We start from the raw sequence: 23,175 nt of genomic DNA, 5'->3' as shown, positions 1-23,175 counted from the left end.
TTCAGATGGTCCTCAGTGAACCGAATCCATGAAGTCGCGCAAAGAAATAGCATCTATAAGGCTTCATTCACTGAGAGTAAAGTAGAGAATCATTTGAATGCCATAACTTCCAAGATGCGTTATCCTGGGAGACCCTGGTGATTCGGCTACATATTCCACTCTGCGAGGAGAAGGATGGAGACTCCCTTTGCGCACCGGCATATTCCTCCACAGCATCTCCACACCATTCACTTCATGTATCAAAACATCAAAGCAGATCTAAGCAAAGAAAATTGAGGCTCGCGTGGACTGTCACAAACATTGAATATATCTCACAGAGAGCCACTACCGAGCACCACCGTTGTATGGGTCTTCTTGTGTGCAAATGACGCTGGCTTTGGTTGGCTCCGTCCCGCTGACGCTGGCTCCGTCACACAGGGTTGCCTTCGGCAGTCATTTGAACCGCTTGTCCTCCGCTCTAAGTGTGATGGTTGATGGAGCTGAGGATGATGATCATTAGTGTAAAGTCATACATCAACTTCTCAGCATGCATATTGTAGATTCAGTATACAAAGATGTAAAAGTAGTGGATTAAAGAGGCGTATATGTTCTCATTGATGATTGTTACTTTCAGTAATAATGCAGTGCTCCATAGGTGTATAAGACTCTCGAAAGGCAAAAGACCCCCATGTATTTAATGACATTATGCTTCAGCAGTGTCTATCATAATGGATTTCTATACAATCCTCGACGAGGCCCTGGTGATGGCACTGCTGGCGGACAGGAGTGACCAAATTGAATGACTGTCGCCTGAAGAATGTGTTTCATAACAAATTATGCAACTCGACATAACATCTATTTCACAAGCGACAAAAAAAATGTGCAAATGTGGACTCTGCATTGGTTTATCTATACAAGTTAATAAAGGAACGATTTTTCTTGCCAGGAGGTGGGTGTCAGAAAATCTAATTTGTTTTAGACCATAGTATTAGTGAATGTATGCAGATGTGACCTCTGGACGCTAGAGGGAGCTATACTCCACAGCATATAGACCCAAACCAACTCTGATGGAGGAAACAGTCTTAGCTGCTGTCTCTCCGTCATAAACACTCGGTGAGCTCTTTAAATTCAAAATACCCCGGAACATTTTGAAAAAGGAAAGAATCCCAAGCAGTTTAAATAAAAGCATATATAGAAAGCTCTGATATTTGCTACTACCTCCCGACACGGCTCAAACCAAAGTTATTTTGTAATAAATTGTACCAGATGGTCTACCTGCAGTTCTCCAGCAAATGCACTCTAACTGCTAGCCAGACAACGTCTGTAACACATCAGGTCTCCTCCAACTTTTACCAAAACAAAACAACCTAACATCTAAATAGCCAGCATTTATTATATCAGTTTGAAAATTCAAATAGGCTTTAAAAAAAAAAAACATGAAGTCCCTTTATTGATAGAAACACTTTCTTCAACAATAGATTCTACAGAGTATATATACTGCTCTAATTTGGTTCAGAAATCTAGATGACCAAAAACTGTAGAAACAAGAACACGATTTCAGCCCGACACGATCATTCACACCCTGTACTGTCAGTATTTTTATTTAAGAAATCTAATAGGGACCAAAGATTCACTTCTAGGACTATTGTGACAAACAAATTAGAAAAATAATTAACGTTTAGTGTCTATTTAACTTACACATTAAAAAATGACATGATGAAAGACTGTTGGGGGATCATCCAACATGGCATAGTCATTCTTGGAACAGACAATGATTTAAGACAGCTTGATTATGAATCAAGAAAGTATTAAGACACAATCCTGGATGGCAATAAGCAAACATAATACACAGCCTTCAGTCCCTACATTTTGAATAAACAGTACGTTTGAATAATTTATGCTAGAAAAGGAACCTGTAAAAACCAGGGGATATCATTTTTTCCACCACAAAGCAGGATCAGAAACCGAGGTACAGCTGTGACAAAGATGGAAACTTCTCATGGTCCATACCAGTCATGCCTGATTTTAACAGAAAGACAAGTCCTGGCCTCTTTACCAGTTCAGTTGGTCAGGACACAAACACCAGAAAAGACCAAGAGTTCTTTATGAAGTTGCAGACTTAAGGTACGCTATAAGGTCAGCGCGTTCACTCTTCTTTTTGATGCCAGCGAAGATCATCTTTGTTCCTGGAATGTATTTCTTGGGATTCTCCAAATAAGTCATCAGTGTGTCTTCACCCCAGGTAATTCCTGAAAAAGTGAGCAAACACAGTGAGCCACAGAGCATCATTGTACTATTCAAATACTGTCAACAAAGTATTTACCTTTGCTTTTGTTGGCATCGGTGTAGGAGAAGCCCGGTGCCTGGCCCGTTTTGCGCCCGAACAGACCCCAAAGGTTCGGCCCCACCTTGTGCTTTCCACCCTCGTCCACAGTGTGGCACTGGGAACACTTCTGGACAAACACCTTCTTGCCTTTGTTAACGTCTACAGGCATGGTTGCTAAGAAGGAAACAAAATACACACCCTTTGTCAATATTGAAATTAGTTAAATTACTTCCATTTGCTCGTCTAATTGTGTTTTGTACGTGGCAGTATTCCATTTTTTTATTAAAACTATACCCTCATTCGGCCACTAGGGGTAGTCTAAGTTGCGTAACTGGCTATGGTTACAAAACTTGGTACACAAGCAGTAACGTAAAGTTACCTCGATACGTTTGCTGTATCCGTGATATGGTGAATTCTAACAAAGAAAAATGTCGCATACGGTATCTTAGAGTGATATTTTTTGAGTAAAAGTAAGAACTGCTTGTACATAAGAAAAAAAGACTTTTAAGTATCCGGAAACAGCGTGACACCGGCAGAAGACCACATGGTACACGAACGGACCCGGTAAAGACAGATTTAAGTCGCTTGGAAAGATACTTTACTGGGACCAACGAACCAAGAAGGTGAACATTGTGATGCTTCGCTTCTTACCTTGTCTTTATGTTGATTCAGCCGACTTATTGAGACGTAATTTTCGCTTTCTACTTCCTACCGGCACGTTCACAAGTGGTTCGCGTACGTGCTTCCGCTCAATGAAAGTTACTCCCGCTGAAACGTCATCAGTCAGCTGACCTGTTTCATCATCCTCAGCACGACAGATACATATTTGTTCAAAGACTTATGTTATCAAATTGCGCAATGGAAAACCTCCACACCCCACAGAGATGCTTCTTTCTGATACCAAAAATACTAGGAACAACAAAAAAAATCACATTTCCTAGAACACCTCCAATGTATAGAAATCAGAGCATAACTTATGCCTTTTATTTCCTATTATTAGACACTGCAGCATAATCATAAACATTATCTTAAAGACGTGCCTTGAATAAAGGTGCAGTGGCTGGGATTAGCAATCTCTTTAGTGCAAAGTAGCGTGTAATAAATTATCATCTGCAATGTCATATATACAGTAACATCAAATCGTGTCTTAGCATACTGCTGAAATTGACAGCAGGAAATGTGTTGTCACCTTGAAAAGTGACCTTACAGACATTTTCACCAGTTTCTGTCCATATGAGTAATCAAATTCATCCAATCCTCCTGTTGTTATTATGTAGAACGCCTTAAAATGAGAATATCCGGTCATGCCAAGTTGAATTCTGGCAATGACAAGTTGTAATATCTGAGGAAAAGCTTAAAAACTTGGAAAAGCCAGCCATGAAATCTGAGACACACAGGCAGATGGGAATAGTTGGTTATCCGTGCTCATAGTCTGCCTCTCAAGTTACTTTAGTATACTCTGTTACAAGTTACTTTTGTACATAACATATTCCCTGCTGTGTGTGAAAAGCAGTGCACCAGTACATGGCTCTGCCCCTGGAGCACCGCATACTAATGAGCAGTAAACCATCACACACAGTTACTTAGCATTAGTCTCTTTGCTCACTCAAGACGTCAATGAAACCAAACAGAATGTAATACTGGTCTGCCCTCTTCCCTACATTCAATAGTACGGCGTAATATAATAAGTGTGATGCTGAGGTCACCCTGTGTCGCCTCTTACATCACCAGGGTGCTTTTCTTTCTGTGTCTGTTTATTTTGCCTAATGGGGTTATGAGTGTCGTTATTAGAATATTCATATTTATACAGCATTTATTTTGGCATGTTTCAACCTGGTCAACATGGAGCTCATTTTAACAGATGGTTATGTTGTTGGTTAGTATCACCGATGACAATTAAAATAACCCTGTGAAAGGTTATTTTGGGGGGAGTTTATCCTGATCCGATGTGAGGTCCTGGCACAGGGATGTCGTATGTGTACAGATTGTAAAGCCCTCTGAGGCAAATGTGTAATTTGTGTTATTTGGGCTATACAAAATAAACTGAATTGAATTGAACAATGCATTATATTTTATAGAATTTAATTGTTTGAAATGTTAAAATCCTAAATAAATACAGAAAGTGGAGCAGTAAGTAAAGTACATGTTGTGTTAAGGACAGCGTTGTACTCTTGATCTCCATCACGTCACACATGTAACCGGCCGCTCCGGGTCCGAGCTCGGTGCCGCTCCGCCTCCGTGTTTTGCGGCCGGCCCGCGGTCCGCCAGCCAGCCTTTGATCCACTCCTGCGATTTCTTCCCGCTCAAAGCCGATCTTGCTGCAGGGAGGAGCGAGCCGAGTGCGGGTGAAGCGGAGCCGAGCCGAGCCGAGCCGAGCATCACAGCCCGCATTCAAGGAAACGGACGAACACAGCACTTTTTTTTCTTTTTTCCTTTCTCCCCCTCACTTTCCATAATGTTCTAGCCCCCCGAGCGCCGCACACGTACTCATATATATATATATATATATATATATATATATATATATATATATATAATATATATATATATATACCAAGAAACATATGTATGTCGACGTGGACCCTCATGGGAGCCGTTTGTCTCTGAGGTGCCCAGTGAAGGGAGACCCCCCCTCAATGGTGTCCTGCGCCAAGAACTGTAAAGACATGGTCATTACGCCGCATCTGTGGTAAGGCAATACGCTTTTTTTCTCTCTCTCTCTCTCTCTGTCGAAGGCCAGTCCAGTTTATATCGAATAAATGGCGGTGTGTCTAACGTAAGTGTCCCGGCCGCCGGTGTTTGTGTCCAGCGCAGCTCACACCGAGACTCCGGCGCCTCATCTTTTTTTGTTGTTGTATTTGCATCCCGAGTGTATCACCGAGGACCAGTCAGACATTACTACCTCGCTACCGCCAACTTAGCTAGCTGCTGCTCGTCTGACACTGGGGGGGTGGGGGGGGGGGAGGTGACCCCCCGACCGTGCAGCGAAACGTACGTATTACCGACATCACGGTGTGGAGGGGCTTTATCACGATTTAGGAGCGCTATAAACATGGATGCTGCTTGCTGTGTCTACTGTGTCACGGACCTTGATGAGGTTGACGTAATGCGTCACTGACATGTTCACCTTTCTAACCGAGCTCCGTGCTTTCTCCAGTACATATATATATATATATATATATATATATATATATATATATATATATATATATACGTGAGTATTATTGATGCACGTGATCTCCTGCTCATTATCCGTTATATTCCACTCATTACGTCGTCAGCTGGTTGAGATGCCAACTACTTGAAAGTTAGCCAACTTCTGCCAGAATGGCTCCACAATATCACTCTGTCTCCCCTTCTTTTTCTTTTTTTTCAACTGAAGGTCAGCCAGTGACTTTGCAGTTGTTTAAAATAGCCCCGAATCACATCAATTAAAGAGCAGCAGCGGGGAAGCTGGATGTATTTGTAGTTGGCCAGTGGGCATGCTTCCTTGATGTTGCTTTGATCAGCAGTGATGATTGATTTTCTGATATCATTCTTGGCCCGGACTGAAGAACCCTCCTGCTGAAGGTGTCCCCCGTCCCATTTAAATACAAATCATTGCAGGGCTTTGATGGAGCTGGAGAGGGGATGAAGCAGCCAACCTCACTGTGACGCTTAAAAAACTGGGCAGATTGTCTTTTTTTTGCCACGTCATTAATATTGACAGTAAGGAGTAAATCAGATAATTGCTCCTTCTTACTCATTTAATTAGCGGACACATTCAAGCACATTTAATATATGGCCTATGAATCAGGCCGATCTGCTCCTGACAGGTTCTTGATAATTGTTCATTCTCTGTTATGTTTTGGGTTGTTTTTTAATTTACAGAAGTGTAATGCTTGGCATTACTCAAAATATAGAGATACCAGTGTCAACATTATTTTGTTGTGTTACTTTATGTTATACTTTTAATTTGAGTATGAACATGTTTTCATCAAAATCCCTTTTTACCCATACAGACAAACATTTAAGAAAAATGCATCAGTGTCTCTCGACACAAACACTCTGGAGTGACTTTGTCTCAATAAGATACAATATAAAGTTACCAAATTGTGGTTCACAACAGGCAACACCTGACAGGATCTGAACAAGAATTCAATGCCAACTTTCACTTCCTAGCAGTTCCCAATATGGGCACAAGTTAGTCAGTACTTAAAAAGTATTGCAGTATTGCTACCTAGATGATGTAATGTGTGCAGCACAGGATAAACTGGCTCTGTCCAGTTAGTGTTGTTATGAAAAAAAGACAGGCTTACATTAAAGAGATGTTCTGCCCACTGCTTCCAGATGTCACACGAGATCTACATTCTTTAAGCACGCTTTTGCACACCCGGGGAAACGGTCGAAAACTCGGCTGGGCTGATCAATATGCATTCGCAGTTGTAAACTCAGACAATAGTTGTCCTCAAGATGATGTAATATCATCTTTGGACACGGGTCTGCTTTTCTTGGCTACTTTAATTATGCAACAGAGAGGGAAGATCAGTAAACTTGTTTCAGTGGAGAGTGCTGGTCGATAATGTGGTGTTTTGGGTGGCTTGGATGTGGTGACAACACAAACATGAATGTCCTTTTCACCCCTGTCGAGGCACAGTTACCATCATGCTTCATCGTATTACATGTTCGTGATGAGTGGTGCCATTAACATTCTTGTGGCTTTACGTTTAACGTGCACGAACCGCAGCAACAGAGTAGGAAGTGATCGCTGTTTGTTGTCTTGTTGGTATTTTTCCTTGGTTTGTTTGGCTTTGGGTCTTGCACTGCTGCTTGACACATAGGCTGTCTAAATCTTCAGTTTATTTTCTTCATCCCTCTCAGATTTCACAGAGCAGGGCACACAGATCACTGTGGTCCTCTCTCTCTCTCTCTCTCTCTTTCACAGCTCTGTGTTGCTCTCCCTTGCTTGACCCACATCAGGACATATTATAGTTACTTCTTTATTTGTGATACTCTGATCCCAGTGGGAGGAATTTGACTTCTTTTTTGCCACCACCCCGTAAGGTCACACAGCACATATTCAGCTCCAAAAGCCTGTAGGAATTTAGCTTGTTGTTCAAAGACATTTCAGCAGAGCAGATTGTTGTTAGATAGATAGATAGATAGATAGATAGATAGATAGATAGATAGATAGATAGATAGATAGATAGATAGATAGATAGATAGATAGATAGATAGATAGATAGATGGATACTTTATTCATCCCCAGGGGGACATTTGTTTGTAGCAGCAGCAAGCTGTTACAAGTTACAGAGTGAACATAACAATATTAAGTATGAACAATGCTCAATGTATACAATACAATAAAATAGCAGCGCAGATGATATTAACTAATAAAGAAAATGCAAAGTATATACAGTGTATATAAAGTGTATACAGTGACATAGAATAGGTATTACATTAACTGACTAGGTTTATTGATATTGATTCAATTGAAGGAGGATCTAGCCAGAGGTGATTTATTATACTGGGGATCAAACCCAAAGCTGATGCTTGTCTCTCTGCCACCCTGCTCAGACTTCATAGAGGTCCTCACAACTTTATTCTGTTGAAGTAAGAGGGACTCATGAAAGTTGAATCATTCAGCAGTATTGTTCTCAAAAATGGACCTCAATATCCTGAAGGTCCCCAAATGATGTGCTCAAAGGACGAAATATTATAAACTATCAGTTGTCCTGTTTTTATTAATTGAACAATTGTGCGAAAATGCTTCAAACCTTTTCCTTTGCTCAGGTGATGCTCTGAAACAGGAACACTTGTAGAGCTGGCAGATGTGGAGAATATAAAATATTGTGATACTTTTGGCCAAACACCTTAACATCGATATAGCGAAGATATAGGATTGAATGCTTTAACGAAAGATTTACACACTGAGCCTTAAATTGCGTTCACACCCAATTATCAGAGTTGTTTAAGCAAAATGTTCTCTAATGATTACATTAGATGATTACCTAAATTTTTTTATTTATACATGCTAATCAGTTAATCACGCTGGTCAGAGGTAAGATTATTTTCTCTCTGACAGCTTTCATCATTACTTTTGATTTTGGAAAGCCCTTTCCCCAAATAATATTGCTCTTATGGTGCTTGACATGAGAACACTTCCCTTTCCCATTTCTCTTATTTTATGTGTGTTCAGTGCGCTCTTAGCACTGAACACACATAAAATAAGAGAAATGGGAAAGGGAAGTGTTTTCCGGCTTATGAAGACATTTCATGCACATGGAGCCACACAACTACGAGGATAGGCCCCCCTCTATGTACCTATCCCTATTATAATACGTTGAAGGTGTTTTCATGGAGTAGATAATTGCTTTCTAAAAACAATATCTCAAATAATAAATATCTAAAATGTAATTTAAAGTCTGCTGTGCATTAATGGCTGGAGTGGTTGGTGAGAGTTCGGGGACATTATACTCCCATGTGAGGCATTGAAAGAATGTCAACAGAACCGCCCTTTCCCCAAACTGTTGCATGTTAGTGCCATTGTTGCTTTATGTGAAAATATGTGTTACGTTCATGACTCCCCATGATATCGGAAAATAATGTTTGATTTGAACTCAAATCAATTGACGGAATTGAATCATTGTATATTCATTGTTTTCAAAAGTATATTCTCCTTAAAGGAATTTGAGTACTCAGATCTCCAGTATATTCTGTATGGCTTTAGCATAAAGCACAGTTTTTGAAATATGAACTGACCCAAAACAGCTCCCCATTAACTCATTTTCGGTCTTTATTGTTCCGCGACGCATCAAAACAGAATTATCCATCCCTTTCCAGACCAAAAAAACAACATGATTTAGAATAGGTGTCATGTAATAGAGGAACAAACACAAAGTGGTAGCAATATGTAAAAGATATTGGGGTAACAAGAATGATTGGTCATTGAGTTGTTTGTCAAACCAAGGATTGCAGGATAATTCAATTTAGCGCAAGTGTCAGTAGTGTTTGGTTTGACTCTTGATCGGGTGCTTAAGAAGTGTTGTTGTAGTGTCTCCATGGCAGGGCCTGCAGTCCTTCTGCTTAAAAGACCATAATCATGGTGACTGGATTTAGAAGATTAAGCTCATGACTCATCGAGTCCCGATCGGACGTTCCCCAACATCGAACCTGGTCTCGTATGGGGTAACATTCATAGTTTGAGAACACCTACATATCATTGTTCGGCATAACTATACACTTGATGAAGTCACCTTTGGGCTCTAAGATAATATATTTGATGTTTTCCACAGTTTTTAGATCTTAATTATTGAATTGATCCATTGAGAAAATAAGTGTCATTACAAAAATCATTGTTAATTGCAGTTCTTTACTAAATAATGAATGCATGTACAGTGCAACAACATGCAATGTGTGTTGACAGTGGTTTTCACTGTTACATATTGCAGATGTATATCTGGCATTTGACATCTTTCCATCCTTTCACATTGCTGCTTATGTTTTAAATTGACATGTAATGTCCCTGAAAGGACTCCAAATTCAAGCTTTGAAACTAGTTTGAACAATGAATTAAAATAGCAGTAAAGTGTATCCTTAAAGTACTTCTCCCTTCTGCTTCCTTATTAGGTCAAGGAGAGTGGATCTATTAAATAGGCTAAGTGGAATACTCTATCTGAATGGACTTAGAGCCTTGTCTTACAGTAGCTTAGATCCTAGTTAAGACAGGGCCGGGATGATGACGTTGCTACAGGATCTGAATAATACATTATAGAGTGTGAGTATACTGCACGGTTGCATGTGATAGTGCATACTGCTGAAGTGTGCAGAGCTGTTTAGTGGTTTCAGCGAGTTTCCCTAAAACACATGGGAGGGCCTAATAGACACACAGTGCAGTTAAAACCACAGGGCGCTCCAGAGTGAACACAGACATATGTATCACTGCCTGTTGATAATCCTGCACTGCCACACAGTAGTGTTTATTAATCCTTAAGTCTTTGGCTTCATCTCGTAAACATGATAATGTTATAATGCTATAAATAATGATATAATATATGTCAAAACATTATGTAGAATTTAACGTAGATGTGGACAATTTAGTCATATAGATTTGTGTCATGATATGAGACTTAGCTACAGCTACAATCAACAATTATTTTCTTTATGGTAATCAATATAAAATGTCAAATAAATATCCATCCTAATTTCCTAAAACCTAAAGTAATGTCATTCTATTTCATTCTATTTTCTGACAAACAGTCCGAAACACAAATATATTCAGTTTACTATCACAAAAGACAATAACAATCAGCAAATTGTCACAATTGAGAAGCTATAACCCGTATGTTTTGCATAATTGCCTAAACATGTTTAATCAGTTATTACAAGAATATATTGATACAATTTCTGTTGATCCAACTATTTGACTAAATAAACAAATTGACCATAATATTGTATTATTGAGTAGTTAAACACGGGCTGACAACGCTGCTTGCCCTGCCATCAATTGAGTACTGTAACCACAGAAATGCAACAATGCTTCCCTCCATACATGGTTTATTTTAGAGCTGCTGTTCATTGTGAAAGTAAACACAATGAATCTTACTTTTTGTTCATTATATCCATATCTGTTTTCACAGTTTTTTGTGTGTAAATACCACATCCTCTGAATGTTATCCCCAAATGTCACATTATCAACAACGAGGTATTTGATGAAACACATTGTGCTATTTGTCCTTCCAAAGTTCCAATAAAATCCTCACTATCTCACCAAGCGTCCCATTTTTAAATGCAAACTAAATTAAACAAGGTTTGTTGATCTGTCTGTTTTCCACTTTCTTGCAATCGATGTATGTGTTGTCAGTGCTGAGACCTCCTGAGAGCTTAGACAATTACACAGCACCACTGCAGGCAGTATTGTGGGTCTCAGCACGGAGCAACACAGTACCATCACTAATGACGAAAACGAGCACTCCCCCTCTCCATCTTGCTTAGCTGAACATAAGGTTAACCAGAAATGTATACATTTTCTGCAGTGGAGGCCGTAAGTCAATTTGATAAAGTGATCTGCCACAATTACTGACTGTAAACAGATTGAAGGCTTTGCAACCAACGTATAATCTGCAGATTATGTTTTTTTAGTTTTATTTTGCTCTGTAAAACATCAGAACATTGTGAAAAATGCCATTGAAAAAAATTCTAGGGCCCAAAGCCAACATCTTCAGGTTTCTTGTTTTCAGTAAAAAAAAAAAAAATATCCAATTTACTATAATTTAAGACAAAGAAGAGACGTCAATTCTCCCATTTCAGAAGCTGGAATGACAAATATTTAGTATTTTCATTTGCAAAATGATTACTTATAGCTAAGGTAGACAGTTATTTTTGGACAAAAGACTTTCAGCATATTGTAATTCAAGCGATACCCCGGGCTAGGTAGTTTTCTGGAAAAGGCAGAATATGAAAATACAGCGCTTGAAAATACCTTTCTTCGTGCTTTGTGCGTCATCCAGTAACCTGTACGAGTACTTGTCATTCATTTCGAACATCATCCTGAAAGTGAATATTATCCAGAGGCTGTTATGTAACGCCAATTCTCTTTGCAAACTGGTTGGCAAATAAAACCATTTGAGATGACATACTGGCATACAAGGCTCAGAGATGGATAGAAAATGTTGCCAATACTTAAGCCTTCTACTAACCTTGACCTCATGGATGCGCCACAGCTAGGCAGCATGCTAACAATATGTTGAAAATATGGTATTTTTGCACAATGGTGCCAAAAAATAAACAGCCTTGCCCAGCTTTAATAGACTAATCAATTATCGAAATAGCTGCCAATCAACTAAACTACTAATCGTTGCAGCTCCATGAAGATGGACTGTTGGGTGTTTAACTGAAGTTAGTCAATGTAGTTTAGAGTTGAAAAGATCGACCCATTACTCAAATTTTATACAATAGTGTGTTATACAAAGTTATACAATATCTCAGGTTTCTGCTTCTCAAATGGGAGGATTTCCTCCACCAACCTCATAGCAAACAAAATGAAAGGCTTATCCAGTATAATGAGGAGTATCTTAAAAACCCATGCTTCAAAGAATGGCTCACAGCGTCTCAACTGAGCATCTGTGAGTTGGATTAACATTTTTAAATTGATGGAGGATAGTTCAGAAAGCTTAGGAAAGGCCGAGAAACTCATTTATTCAAGGAGTAAACTAGACTAGGAGTGGCTTGACGAATGATAGTGTGGGGAGAGAATGAGGAAGGCAAAGTAGATGTGGTCATGTAACTTCCGGACCTTTTGTTTTTCAGATGAACAGCGAGCAGTGAGTGTGAGAAACCTTCAGAGGATGCTCCTGATCTGTGGGGCTCAGTGTTGAGGGAGGTACACAGAGCCAACTGGTGCCCACCATGTCTCACCACCAACACTACCACCGAGGCCCTCATGGCCGCACCATGAGCTCTGACGATAGGAGCTCTCCGCCAGTAAACAAGACCTCCACGCCGGTTCACAAGAGCGCCTCCTCCTCTTCCTCTTCCCAGCGCGACAGTCGGCAGGTAATTGGAATCTAAGTTGAGTTTCTAGAAATAGAAGCACTTTGAATGGATGTAACTTGAGCAGTGGTAATAAAGGGAGGAGTGAATATTATTTTTGGTTGCTGCAGTCTTCTTTCAGCGCCATCCTCTTGTGAGACTCGTGAGAGTTTATGTAAACGGAGGGAACTGCCAGGAAATAGTAAAGCGTGGAATATGACTTCAGCAGTTTTAGTGTGCCAGGCAAAAACAGTCAAAACCATTATTTGATGACTTAGTCATTTAAAAAAAAAAAACGCTGCCCCAAAATTCATGTGTGCAGTTCGTGTTTTTTTTGTAGTGTTGTCCTCGACACATTTGTATTAATCTTGCAAAATGTGTTAACAAGTTTTAATCTGCCTTTCTGCATGACCAAAACGTATCGTAGGACCTCAAACTGTACAGATCGATTCACCACACAACATGAACACCGTTTGGTCTATTGACAAATTACGTCATGCAATTATACTGTTGACTCAAAGCGGAAAGAAAATGGACGAATAATAACAAATGGCAGAGAATAGGCAAAAAATATCTTTTGCCAGGTCTATAGTGAAGTTCAGTTTGATTTCCATCACAACACAGTCTCAGTCAAGGCTAGCCACAGCAATAGTACTCTTGCATATAGGATATGAAAGAGATGTATCCAGTTGTCCAACAGCCAGATATTGATCGTACCCGCAATTAATCGGGTTGTGACGCCCCCTCAAACTGAACATCAAACAACAACCGATCTGGAAGAAATTCACATCAATTCTACTAAATCAGTGTTTGAATTGTTTCTCTATTGTTTTCTATTTACCTCTGCAGATGAATTCAGCCATACAGAACAATGTTTTCTGATACTGACAAAAGATTAATAGTTTATTCTCTCTGAGAAGTCCATTAGGAAAAATACTTATAGACTATCAACCCCTCAAGTCCTTATCAACTAATTAGATGACTAATTGGCCAAGTCAGAGCAGCCATAATGTCCTGGTTTGTCAGTGAAAACCTTGCAGAGGCATGGCAAACAATGAGATACACTCTTATTTCACGGTTCACAGGACAAGTGCTTAAACGTAGCCCCGGCAGTAAGCCATTTGAAGCCCCCAGCCCTCCTTACCTCACTGAGCTGCTATCTCACTGTGGCCGCGCAGAAACCGGACACCGAAACTGGAATCTCTGACATCACAGCTTTTCCGTCGGCACAGACAAGGTGATGAATATTTCATGAGCGACAGGCGGAAGGCTTGGTGCTCTGCTGAACATGTGGCACGCTCTGGTATGCTGTGTGGCAGCCAAGCTTTGTCCACGCCGCGGGAGACGGCTTTCTGAAGAGAAAAGGCAGTTGGTCTGAGAAATGGGGCCGGTTCGAAGCGCCCAGTCGACGACCTGCTGCTTGACAAGGCCGGCAGTTAACCCGTCTGTTCATTGTTCCTTTCTTTCATATCACTACTTGGTTTTGATAACAAGGCCTCCATGGGTAAAGGGTCTCAGCATTTCATTTCCCAGCGGCCCAGTTATGTGAACGCCAGCTGAGAGTGAGGTTATCTACCAGCACCTCTTCTCTTATTCATCTCTTTGAATGTGTTTAATGAAGTCAGGTACTATCCAAAGAAGTCTTTGTCAAGTAGATTCCCTTGAACACCATCTGGATCAAGACCTCAAGATACTCAGCGGTGTATTGAAAGAATCAGCAGCATATCATGAATTCAAAATGAGTGCTTGTTGCGGCGGTTTTGTGTTATGCTGGCTAAGTGTTGCAGCAATGTACCTGAGGCCGATCCAGACACTTGATCTGTCTACTACAGAGGCAGGTACGTGGTTCAACAAAACAGTTATAGTTACAAATCCTTTTCCATTCAGCTGCCTTGTGGGTTTTGAGCTCACAACCATCATAAATATGTACAAGGCATATGTCTGCAATATGTCAGAGTACATTTTAAGAGACTGCTCTAAAGTATAATGTGAGAAAAGTGTCTTTAGCCTCTAAGTTGGCCTAGCTTAATGAATGTGGTGTGATACAGAGCTGCAGAGGGCTGTTGCATTAGATAGTAGAAGAAGTTCTGATCCCTATCCCTCCATGTCGGTGAAAGATTCAAAAAAAGGTTTCGTCTGCCTTTGCAACCACAGTGGAAAGCTAATAGATTTTTTTTTTATCGCTGACATACCAACCTCAACATGAGGTCTTTTTAGTAGCTGTAGAGCATTCTGTTGTTTCACACTGTCTTCCTCTGCAGATGGAGTTTTCAATGTTTTCATAGCTCAAATGTCCATTTTTCACGTACACAATAGGGTTGGGAATCTCGAGGCACCTCACAATTCGATTCCGAGGTCTATACGATGCGATTATCTAACGCTTATCGATTCATCTTGATGGATCAAAAAAAGATCTCATTTTATAATCTCACTGTGACTATCTGCTGTTATAAAACACTGCATATTTGTCATGATTTATGATAAATCAAAAAAATGATTTACTCCCATTATCTTTTATTAATTAAATATGAGTAACAAATACAAGAGATGTGTCAACTAGAGGGTTACATTTCCAGCACGGCAAAGAGAACCAACAATAATAGAAATAAAATAGCGTCTGTCGCAGCATGCAGAATTCAGTATGTTCTGAATCATTTGACATAACAAGCTGCCCTCATTTACAAATACATAATACTGAATAATACAGCCATTGAGCATTCAGCTCTCATACAAAAATATGTCTTTCTGGAACATGTGCTCAAACTATACATTGATAAAGTGCTCTGTTACGATCCCACTTTATTCTGCGGTAACGAATGTCCACACATAGCGTGTTACTTCCATCCGACCCGCTTTGCTCAGTGACTTCAGGACTTTAGCTTTGGTTTGGTTTTATAAACAACACGCACGTGTATTACGTCTGTTGCGTTTAGGGGCAGCAGTAAGGAACAGACAGCCTGGTGCCACAGCATTGTTACAGGCAAACATAACGTTGACAATTTCCGATCATTGAGTTTTCTGCATCGAGTCATAATCGTTCAAGAGAGAATTGCAATGGCTTAAACATTCATTCTTGACATTGGAAACTGGAAAAGGGTCAATTTCAATCATATAACATGATTTTCATGACAACTGAGCGAATCGTTTGACAGCTAGTAAATGGACCTTGTCGGTAGACTGAACTATCCCCAAGGGAATGAATGGACTTTTATAAATTATTATTAGTGAATATAACTCACTGATTTGCGAGGATGTCTCCAGCATATGTATTTGTCTCTGAACACAATTGACACTTTTCCTGCATTACTGTCTGCTTAGTGTGTTCTGTGTATAGTGGACCGGTGCTGAAGAGACTATGCAGTAAAATACATCTTCCCCAGGGACATCCTGGGGAAGCACTGTAGACGCTGAGAAAAGACCTGAGCTGGCTTGGCTGGGCCTCTGTTTTTGAGGAAAAATGAGAGCGTGGCATTTTGTTGGGGAAAAGCCTTAAATGAGATCCGGACCCCATTTTACAATCAATACATGTCACTTTCCCCTCTGCTGATGACTACTGTTCACTCTGGAGATCCTCATGAGAGCAATTAGTGGCACCACCTGCAGTAAGCACAGACTCTCTCTCACACAGACACACACACACACACACACACACACACAGTGTCACTGCAACTATCCATTTTTCCCTAGATGCTTATCATTTCCTGGTTAGATAGAGCAAGACACTGAACCCCCAGTTGCTCCCCGGGCGCTTCACTGCAGCCCACTGCTCCTTAATAACGAAGGATGGGTCAAATGGAGAGAAGAATTTCCCCACTGTGGGATCAATAAAGCATGCATTATTATTATTATTATTATTATTATTATTATTATTATTATTATAACATGTTTTGGCTGAGAGATAATAGGAGGTATAGATGGAGTCACACGCTACTTATGAGTTGCTCTACGGTCAGATAATGGATGTTTTTATTTTAATGACCACAATATGCCAATGTTAGTGTAGATGAAAGAATGATGGAGCACTTGCACTGAAAGCAGCACACATCAGTATCTTCCCTGTCATGTACAGATGTATTTCTTTATTTATTCTATAGGTTATTATATTGTCTAATGTGCTGGTTTGACATGTCTGATATTGTACTTTTAGGATAGGGAACAGAAAATAGAATGGCACACCCTCTTTCTATATCGCTTAATATGAGCAGAGTATGTCTTATTGTCTGATATAGAAATTATGCCATGAAAAAAGTCAGATTGATACCCAAGTGACAATATAATTTTTTACAAGGATCACTATTGGTCCAAATCTTGACTGAAAATAAGACGAGGCCAGGCGCCTTCTCATCATAAGGCTGGTTCAATCAATGTTTTACATTTATTGTTAGAACAAATATATTTGTATATAAATATAAATATATTATATATTAATAATTTATCATGATATGAATATTGCTGTAAATGGCCTGTTTTTGTACCCCTTTCTTGTCGGTTTTGAATGTTTGTTTCATTTTATAAACAAATTCAACCACAGGGCAAAAAGCTACTGTTTCCAAGGTCAAGAATGAGCTTTCATGTTTGATTAAATAATACATCCAGAGTTCCCCTCCACTTCCTCAGTTTCCAAAGATGTTTACATTGAATCAGCCTCAGTATCTCTCCTACAAGTCACACACGTGGACTTTGGATGTGTAACTGAATCTGTGGTGTTCACACAGGATGAGTCTCTCAGGGTGACAGCTTCTCACCCATCGGACCAGTCAGCCACTGCAGTAAGATCAATATTCACAACAATGCCTCTGTGGTTATTAGTTGCTGAAATATCATTGTCGAGTGGTGATTGAGGTGTTATTTGATCAAGGAGTACAGTCTATTCTTACACAAGTACAACAAGAGACCACATACTTAGATATGAATGTTTGAATCATTTGGTATTTGGTATTTTGTAGAGAACACACAGGTACATAGTGATAAGGCTAGTTGTAATATAGCTGAATATACTAGACTGAACAATATACTGAAGGAAGGTCAACTTCATCATCCACCCTCAACATTTATTGAATCAGGTAGTCTCATTAAGACAAAGTTCTCTTTAAAAGAAAAAGAGTATTAACAAAAGGACACATACATACAACAATCATGAACATGGAAAAACTGAAGCACATATACTGTATGGATGAAGAACGTATCCAGACATAACAAAAGCACACACAGCACTAAAGGCAATTACAGACATCACTCAATAGATTCAAAGTTAAAGGTTTAAATCCGGCCAGTGGGATTTTTAGATTGATTCAACACACAACATACTCGATCTTCAGTACTTCTGTATTGAATTCCCAAGATCAGTATTTACCCAAAAGGGCAACTCGAGTCAAACTGAAAACAAATATACTATCCTGTAAATTTGGCGGATAGTTGAGTCGTCTGTATAACATCGAAAGATTTGATAAAATCGCTAATGGTTGCTCATGGATGCTGTTTAAAGAGCCAATGAAAAGTAATCAAGGGCTCTTTAAAGGTTGTATGCTTTACATGTCATGGTTAGTTGTTGCTGAAACTAGAGCTGCTCAGATTTCAGATTTATCCAAACTTTAGTCAAATATCAAAATACTTGCTGATTTATATTTTATGTGGATGTACAAATCGATTAATCGTCTATTTAATGCAGCTCTACTTGGATGCTGATCTTTAAAATAACATTCATTTGTTTTCTCAATATTGTGGAATAACAACATATACAACAAAAACAATAACATAAGAAAATGAAGCCTTGTCTTGCCTTCCGTAGCTTGTTACGTAAAAGAACCGGGCCTTTATTTTCTTTATTTTGGGTAATCAATGATTATGTTAGGCCCTTAGATTTATAACTGTCATGAAAGATTACACAGATATGCCTATTTTGTTACTTTTAGCACTTTGTTATTACATCATTATGTGTTATTGCACTTGGCTAAGCTAACTGTAAAGTAGGAAATAAAGTGTAGTTTAAGGCATTGCAGCATTAAAAAGTCTGCTGTGGTACAGGTTCTCTTCAGGTAGTGGATACCAGAGGATTTACACTGATTTAGTTGATGATTGGGATTATAGAAGTAATTTGAGGCAATTCTGGCATCTGTAACCATGTTGTTTAACTGATATGACAAAAAACTAAATCAATTCAAAGTTAACCGGTATCAAACGAACAAGCTCGTGGAGCAAACCTTTCAACATTTTAACATATATATGACTGAGTCTGCCACAAGGTCTTTTATTAACGGGTTAAACTCACCAAGAAGGACCGGCTCATTCAGCTTTTAATGATTCTGCAGTAAGATGAATGAATGTGAGTGCAGGAAATCACTTTGGCTATTCAGTTCTGTATTTAAGGTCACATAACAAAAAAAAAATTTATCTGACTGTAGCAGTAATTTCCATATAAACCAATAGTTGCATACACTTTGGTATTAATGTGGAGCCAGAGGTTGAGTGGACTATTCCTCATGAGGAATTTGATGATTTCTATCGTTAATGGTTCGGTTGTTAAAACGATTCCCAGGACAGTGCATTCAATTACAATATTTGCAGGACAAAGCCATTCTTTATTTAGTGCAGTATTGATTTATCAATTTAGATCCAGTTGAAAGTCTGTTTGTAATGCCCCAGATAACGCACAGGAAGTTTGTCTGAAGGGTTTCTCAAAGACTGCTGCTTGTTATTGCCTCTCAGGGAGGGTGCTTGTCACGTTTAAGGCTGTTATGGTCTGAATACAGAAGCGTTGGCGTATAAATCATTTCACATTATACAGTTAAGTTGTTCAACTGATAATGACGTAATTGCTTCGGGCATAATAAGTAGATCGTTATCTTTTATGACATGATTGCTTTCAATGGTGATGTGCATTTTGCTAATGAAGTTGAGCTGCTCCACTTCCTCAACTGCCACAGAAGGGAGGGGCTCTCGTCAGCGGAGAAACATGACCTCATCAACAAACAGATCTGTTCGCCCGGTCATTAGATTAAACACGCTGTTGTCTCCTTTTTTAAAATGTCCTGCAAGCCAAGGTCAGGTGTCGTAACGCACACGCAACCAGCTGTCTCGGAGGTTGCAGCATCACACGAAGCAGTGAAGAGCCACGGGATACTATTTGGTTTTCCAAAGAAGAAAACAAGTTGTGGGTTTTGCCCGTTAAGGTGGATTCATTATGAAATTCAAAATCTGACCTATTTCGCAAACATTACATTTAGATGCATTCCCTTTTATTAATAGTGTACTTATTCTGATGGGTAAACAGCCCAACAATACACACAGAGTTAATGTGTTTTACTACAGTGGCAGACTATATTGCAGTCAGACGATTAGCTGTCAGTCAAAGTTGGTTACTCTCCCTTTTATTCTCACCTTTTTGATGCTCCATTAATATCACAGTTCCTCAATGTTCACCCTCTTTGTGACAAATGTCAAGAAACCTCTTTAACCTACATATTTGTACTACTGGTTCACAACTGATTATGCTGAGGCACTCTGAGGAATATCTGAGGGATTCAGTCAATGAACGGCTTCTCAACAACACTCGGTCTCCTGTGCGCTAATAGCAGGAAAATAAAAAATCATGGTGACCATTACATTTTATTTAGCTGACGCTTTTATCCAAAGCAACTTACAATCATACACCGTAGACACAGCTACAGGGAGCAATTCAGTTGTGCTCAATCGACGAGCGGGGATCAAACCACGGATCCTCTGAATGAAAGACGGACCACTGACTCTTATTTTGTATCCTAAACAACACACACATTGAACACGAACTCCAAAGTAGTGCCCCTTTTTCCTTTCTCTCTTCTATTTTGCATCATTTGAGGGAAATAGTGTTCAAAGCAGGTCCCTATTCTGTATAAATGACATTATTTGAAAGAAACATTATGATTGCTTTCTCCAGCTAAAGCTTAACTTGCAGCTAAACACAGTTGCAGACCTGTTCCTTGGTGCTTGTTGAAGCCACTAACGATATTCTCTAAATGAACAAATAAGCAAAGTTTTGGAGATAAAAACACCCACGATGTTGTTCTGGCAACATTAGCAAACAACCTCTCACCTGTCATCAGATTTTCATTCAAATGTTGCTAAATCCTGATTGGTGCGCACAAGTTGCATCACTTTTCTATAATTGAGTCTTGTCCACTTCAGCCAGTAGTAGTATAACTATTATGTATTCGCACAGAGCAAAAAGGATATGTTTATTAAGGTATTCGTCAAACATGATAACTTCTCCCATGACATTTTATATTATTACAACTGTCTTTTACTATATTGTCATTCATTATCTTTATGCCTCCACTTATGGGTGCCAGCAGGAGGAGATGTAGTTATGGCCATTAATAAACAATGATGTCTGCTTACCACTACATTACAGTGTTTTGTAAATAATTTATTAAATGTTAAGAGGTAGATAGACACGTACAGGAAAAGTAGGCATGTCGGTTAAAAATGTTCAGACTTAAGCACAAAATAACATCTGAAGTACGCTAAATGGATCGTGTGGGATGTTTTACCTGTCCCTGCCTGACTCTGCTGTCCTTCTACTCCAGAGATGTCACTTTGATTTACAAACCTACTACAGCTGGAAGAGCACAGTCAGGAGAACGCTAATGGAGTGGAAGTGCTGAGAAAGCAGGAGGAATTTGAATGGGGCAGTATTTCTTTAAATGTGTAGTACAAGGGGAAAAGCGTTAAGTGTATTCTTTTAGTTTCCAGATGTTAGGCATGACTTGAGTGACTCTTCTTTTCACAACAAGAATTGTATCTCTGTTTTCTTCCTATTCTGGAGGAGTGAGTGGATTGTTCTGACTCCACTTCTTTTTATTCCTGTCTAGGAGGCAGACAGCTGGGAAATCATTGAGGGGCTGAAAATCGGCCAGAGCAACGTACAGAGGCCTGACAAACACGAGGGTTTCATGTTGAAGAAGCGGAAATGGCCACTGAAAGGCTGGCATAAGGTAAGATCTCCAGACAAAGACACAAAAGCTTTTGTTGCGGGGGAAAAACACTTTCAAAATTAGTCGCTCCTTGAATGTTTGCTGTCTAGTAAAGAAATACGGTACGTTTCCGTTTTCATTCACCTTGCTTAACCCTCTCTGGGCCTCTTCCGCAAGCAATATTTCCTTTGAAGTCAACACCTTCAGCATCAGCTTAGCTGTTGTTTTCTTAAAACACTGGAATGAAAGTGGAAACCAATTCCCTGTTGCCATCACATTTGAACACCACAGAACATACAACTCATTTTGAGAGAAATGAGAAAATGGTAGACGCCCTGAATCCACAATATAAACAGGTCCAATGTGATATATGTATTCAATGTCCGCCCTTCCTGTTATTCAAGCAACACATTATTTTTGTGCTTATATTCTCTGCAGCGTTTTTTTGTCCTGGACAATGGTATCCTGAAGTACTCCAAGTCCCCCATTGATGTAAGTAACCCTGACTATAACCCACAGGCAGAAACAGGGCAGCCCGGCCTGATATCAGCTTGGCTTGACAATGACTCAGCAGAAACATCTGCAACACGAGTCATAATGTTCAATGTGTTTCAGCACGACATGTCACTTTGCTCAAATTTTACGGACAAATTGGAAAAGTTACAGAGACCAAAGAATCATGCACTCGGTGGATCACTTGTTCTCACGGCGGCTGCAACTAACCATAATATACATTGATTGAATTTACTGATTATTTAATGGGCTATTAAACGTCAGAAAATAGTGTCCAATCCCTAAAAAATTATCTTTCACATGTTTTGTCCAACCAACAGTCCAAAACCCAAACACACTACTCGGCTGTCAATAGTATGATTTCATATCAATAGCAAACTATGGTAATTTTGGCTTGATCAGCTTCACACCAATATGCAATCTTGCATGAATTTTTCTTTTCATCCTACATTTAGACATGTGTTTATTACCATTAAGTGATCAATCAATCAGTTAACTGTTTCAGCTCTGCCTGTTTTGCTAAACTAATTTGACCTGAAGACTGGAACATTGTTAAAGGTGCAAGATACGAGATTATTACCATTTTGATTGCCTCTCATCACACAGCGACGGCCAGTCAGCCCATCACAGCTAACGGTGCTAGCAGCGCTAACAGCAGCAACAGTGCTGACAGACCTAACAGTGTTAACCTGAGAGGGAAGCGCCGCCGTTATCAGCTGCAACCGTCATACAAGAGCAGTTCAGAGCAGTGAGCTAATCAGTGGGACATGCTCACACGCGCTAACTTATCATGTCAATAAAGAAAGGAGAAGCTCGGATAATAACATACACAGAGGGAGAGCTCATTCTCTGCTCAGGTAGACATCCATCAACTATATCTTTACATAGCTAATAGTT

The 23,175-nt window shown here is 39.6% G+C and overlaps 2 protein-coding genes across 5 annotated transcripts in view; one reads left to right on the top strand and one right to left on the bottom strand.

Annotated features, from left to right (window-relative positions):
- Positions 1-1,410: 1,410 nt before the first annotated feature.
- On the bottom strand, positions 1,411-3,090 carry LOC117750947 (cytochrome c-like). Its single transcript, XM_034562411.1, has 3 exons — positions 2,957-3,090; positions 2,303-2,479; positions 1,411-2,228 (listed from the first exon to the last, which is right to left on the bottom strand). Exons 2-3 carry the CDS (start codon positions 2,472-2,474, stop codon positions 2,083-2,085), a joined length of 318 nt encoding a protein of 105 aa, XP_034418302.1. The 5' UTR covers positions 2,475-2,479; positions 2,957-3,090; the 3' UTR covers positions 1,411-2,082.
- A 1,528-nt stretch (positions 3,091-4,618) lies between these two features.
- osbpl6 (oxysterol binding protein-like 6) overlaps positions 4,619-23,175 on the top strand; it is a 32,549-nt gene continuing 13,992 nt past the window's right edge. For 3 of the 4 annotated variants that reach the window (XM_034561187.1, XM_034561188.1, XM_034561186.1), the window contains exons 1-4: positions 4,619-4,994; positions 12,593-12,838; positions 21,664-21,786; positions 22,204-22,257. In XM_034561187.1, coding sequence (XP_034417078.1) covers positions 12,692-12,838; positions 21,664-21,786; positions 22,204-22,257 — 324 coding nt within the window. In that variant the 5' untranslated portion in view covers positions 4,619-4,994; positions 12,593-12,691. Of the gene's footprint in view, positions 4,995-12,592; positions 12,839-21,663; positions 21,787-22,203; positions 22,258-23,175 lie in introns of those variants that run through there. The other variant, XM_034561189.1, reaches the window with a different exon arrangement.

This window comes from Cyclopterus lumpus, chromosome 21 (assembly GCF_009769545.1).
Source record: "Cyclopterus lumpus isolate fCycLum1 chromosome 21, fCycLum1.pri, whole genome shotgun sequence".
Classification (NCBI taxonomy): Eukaryota; Metazoa; Chordata; class Actinopteri; order Perciformes; family Cyclopteridae; genus Cyclopterus; species Cyclopterus lumpus.
This window is presented reverse-complemented; position numbering and strand designations above follow the sequence as displayed.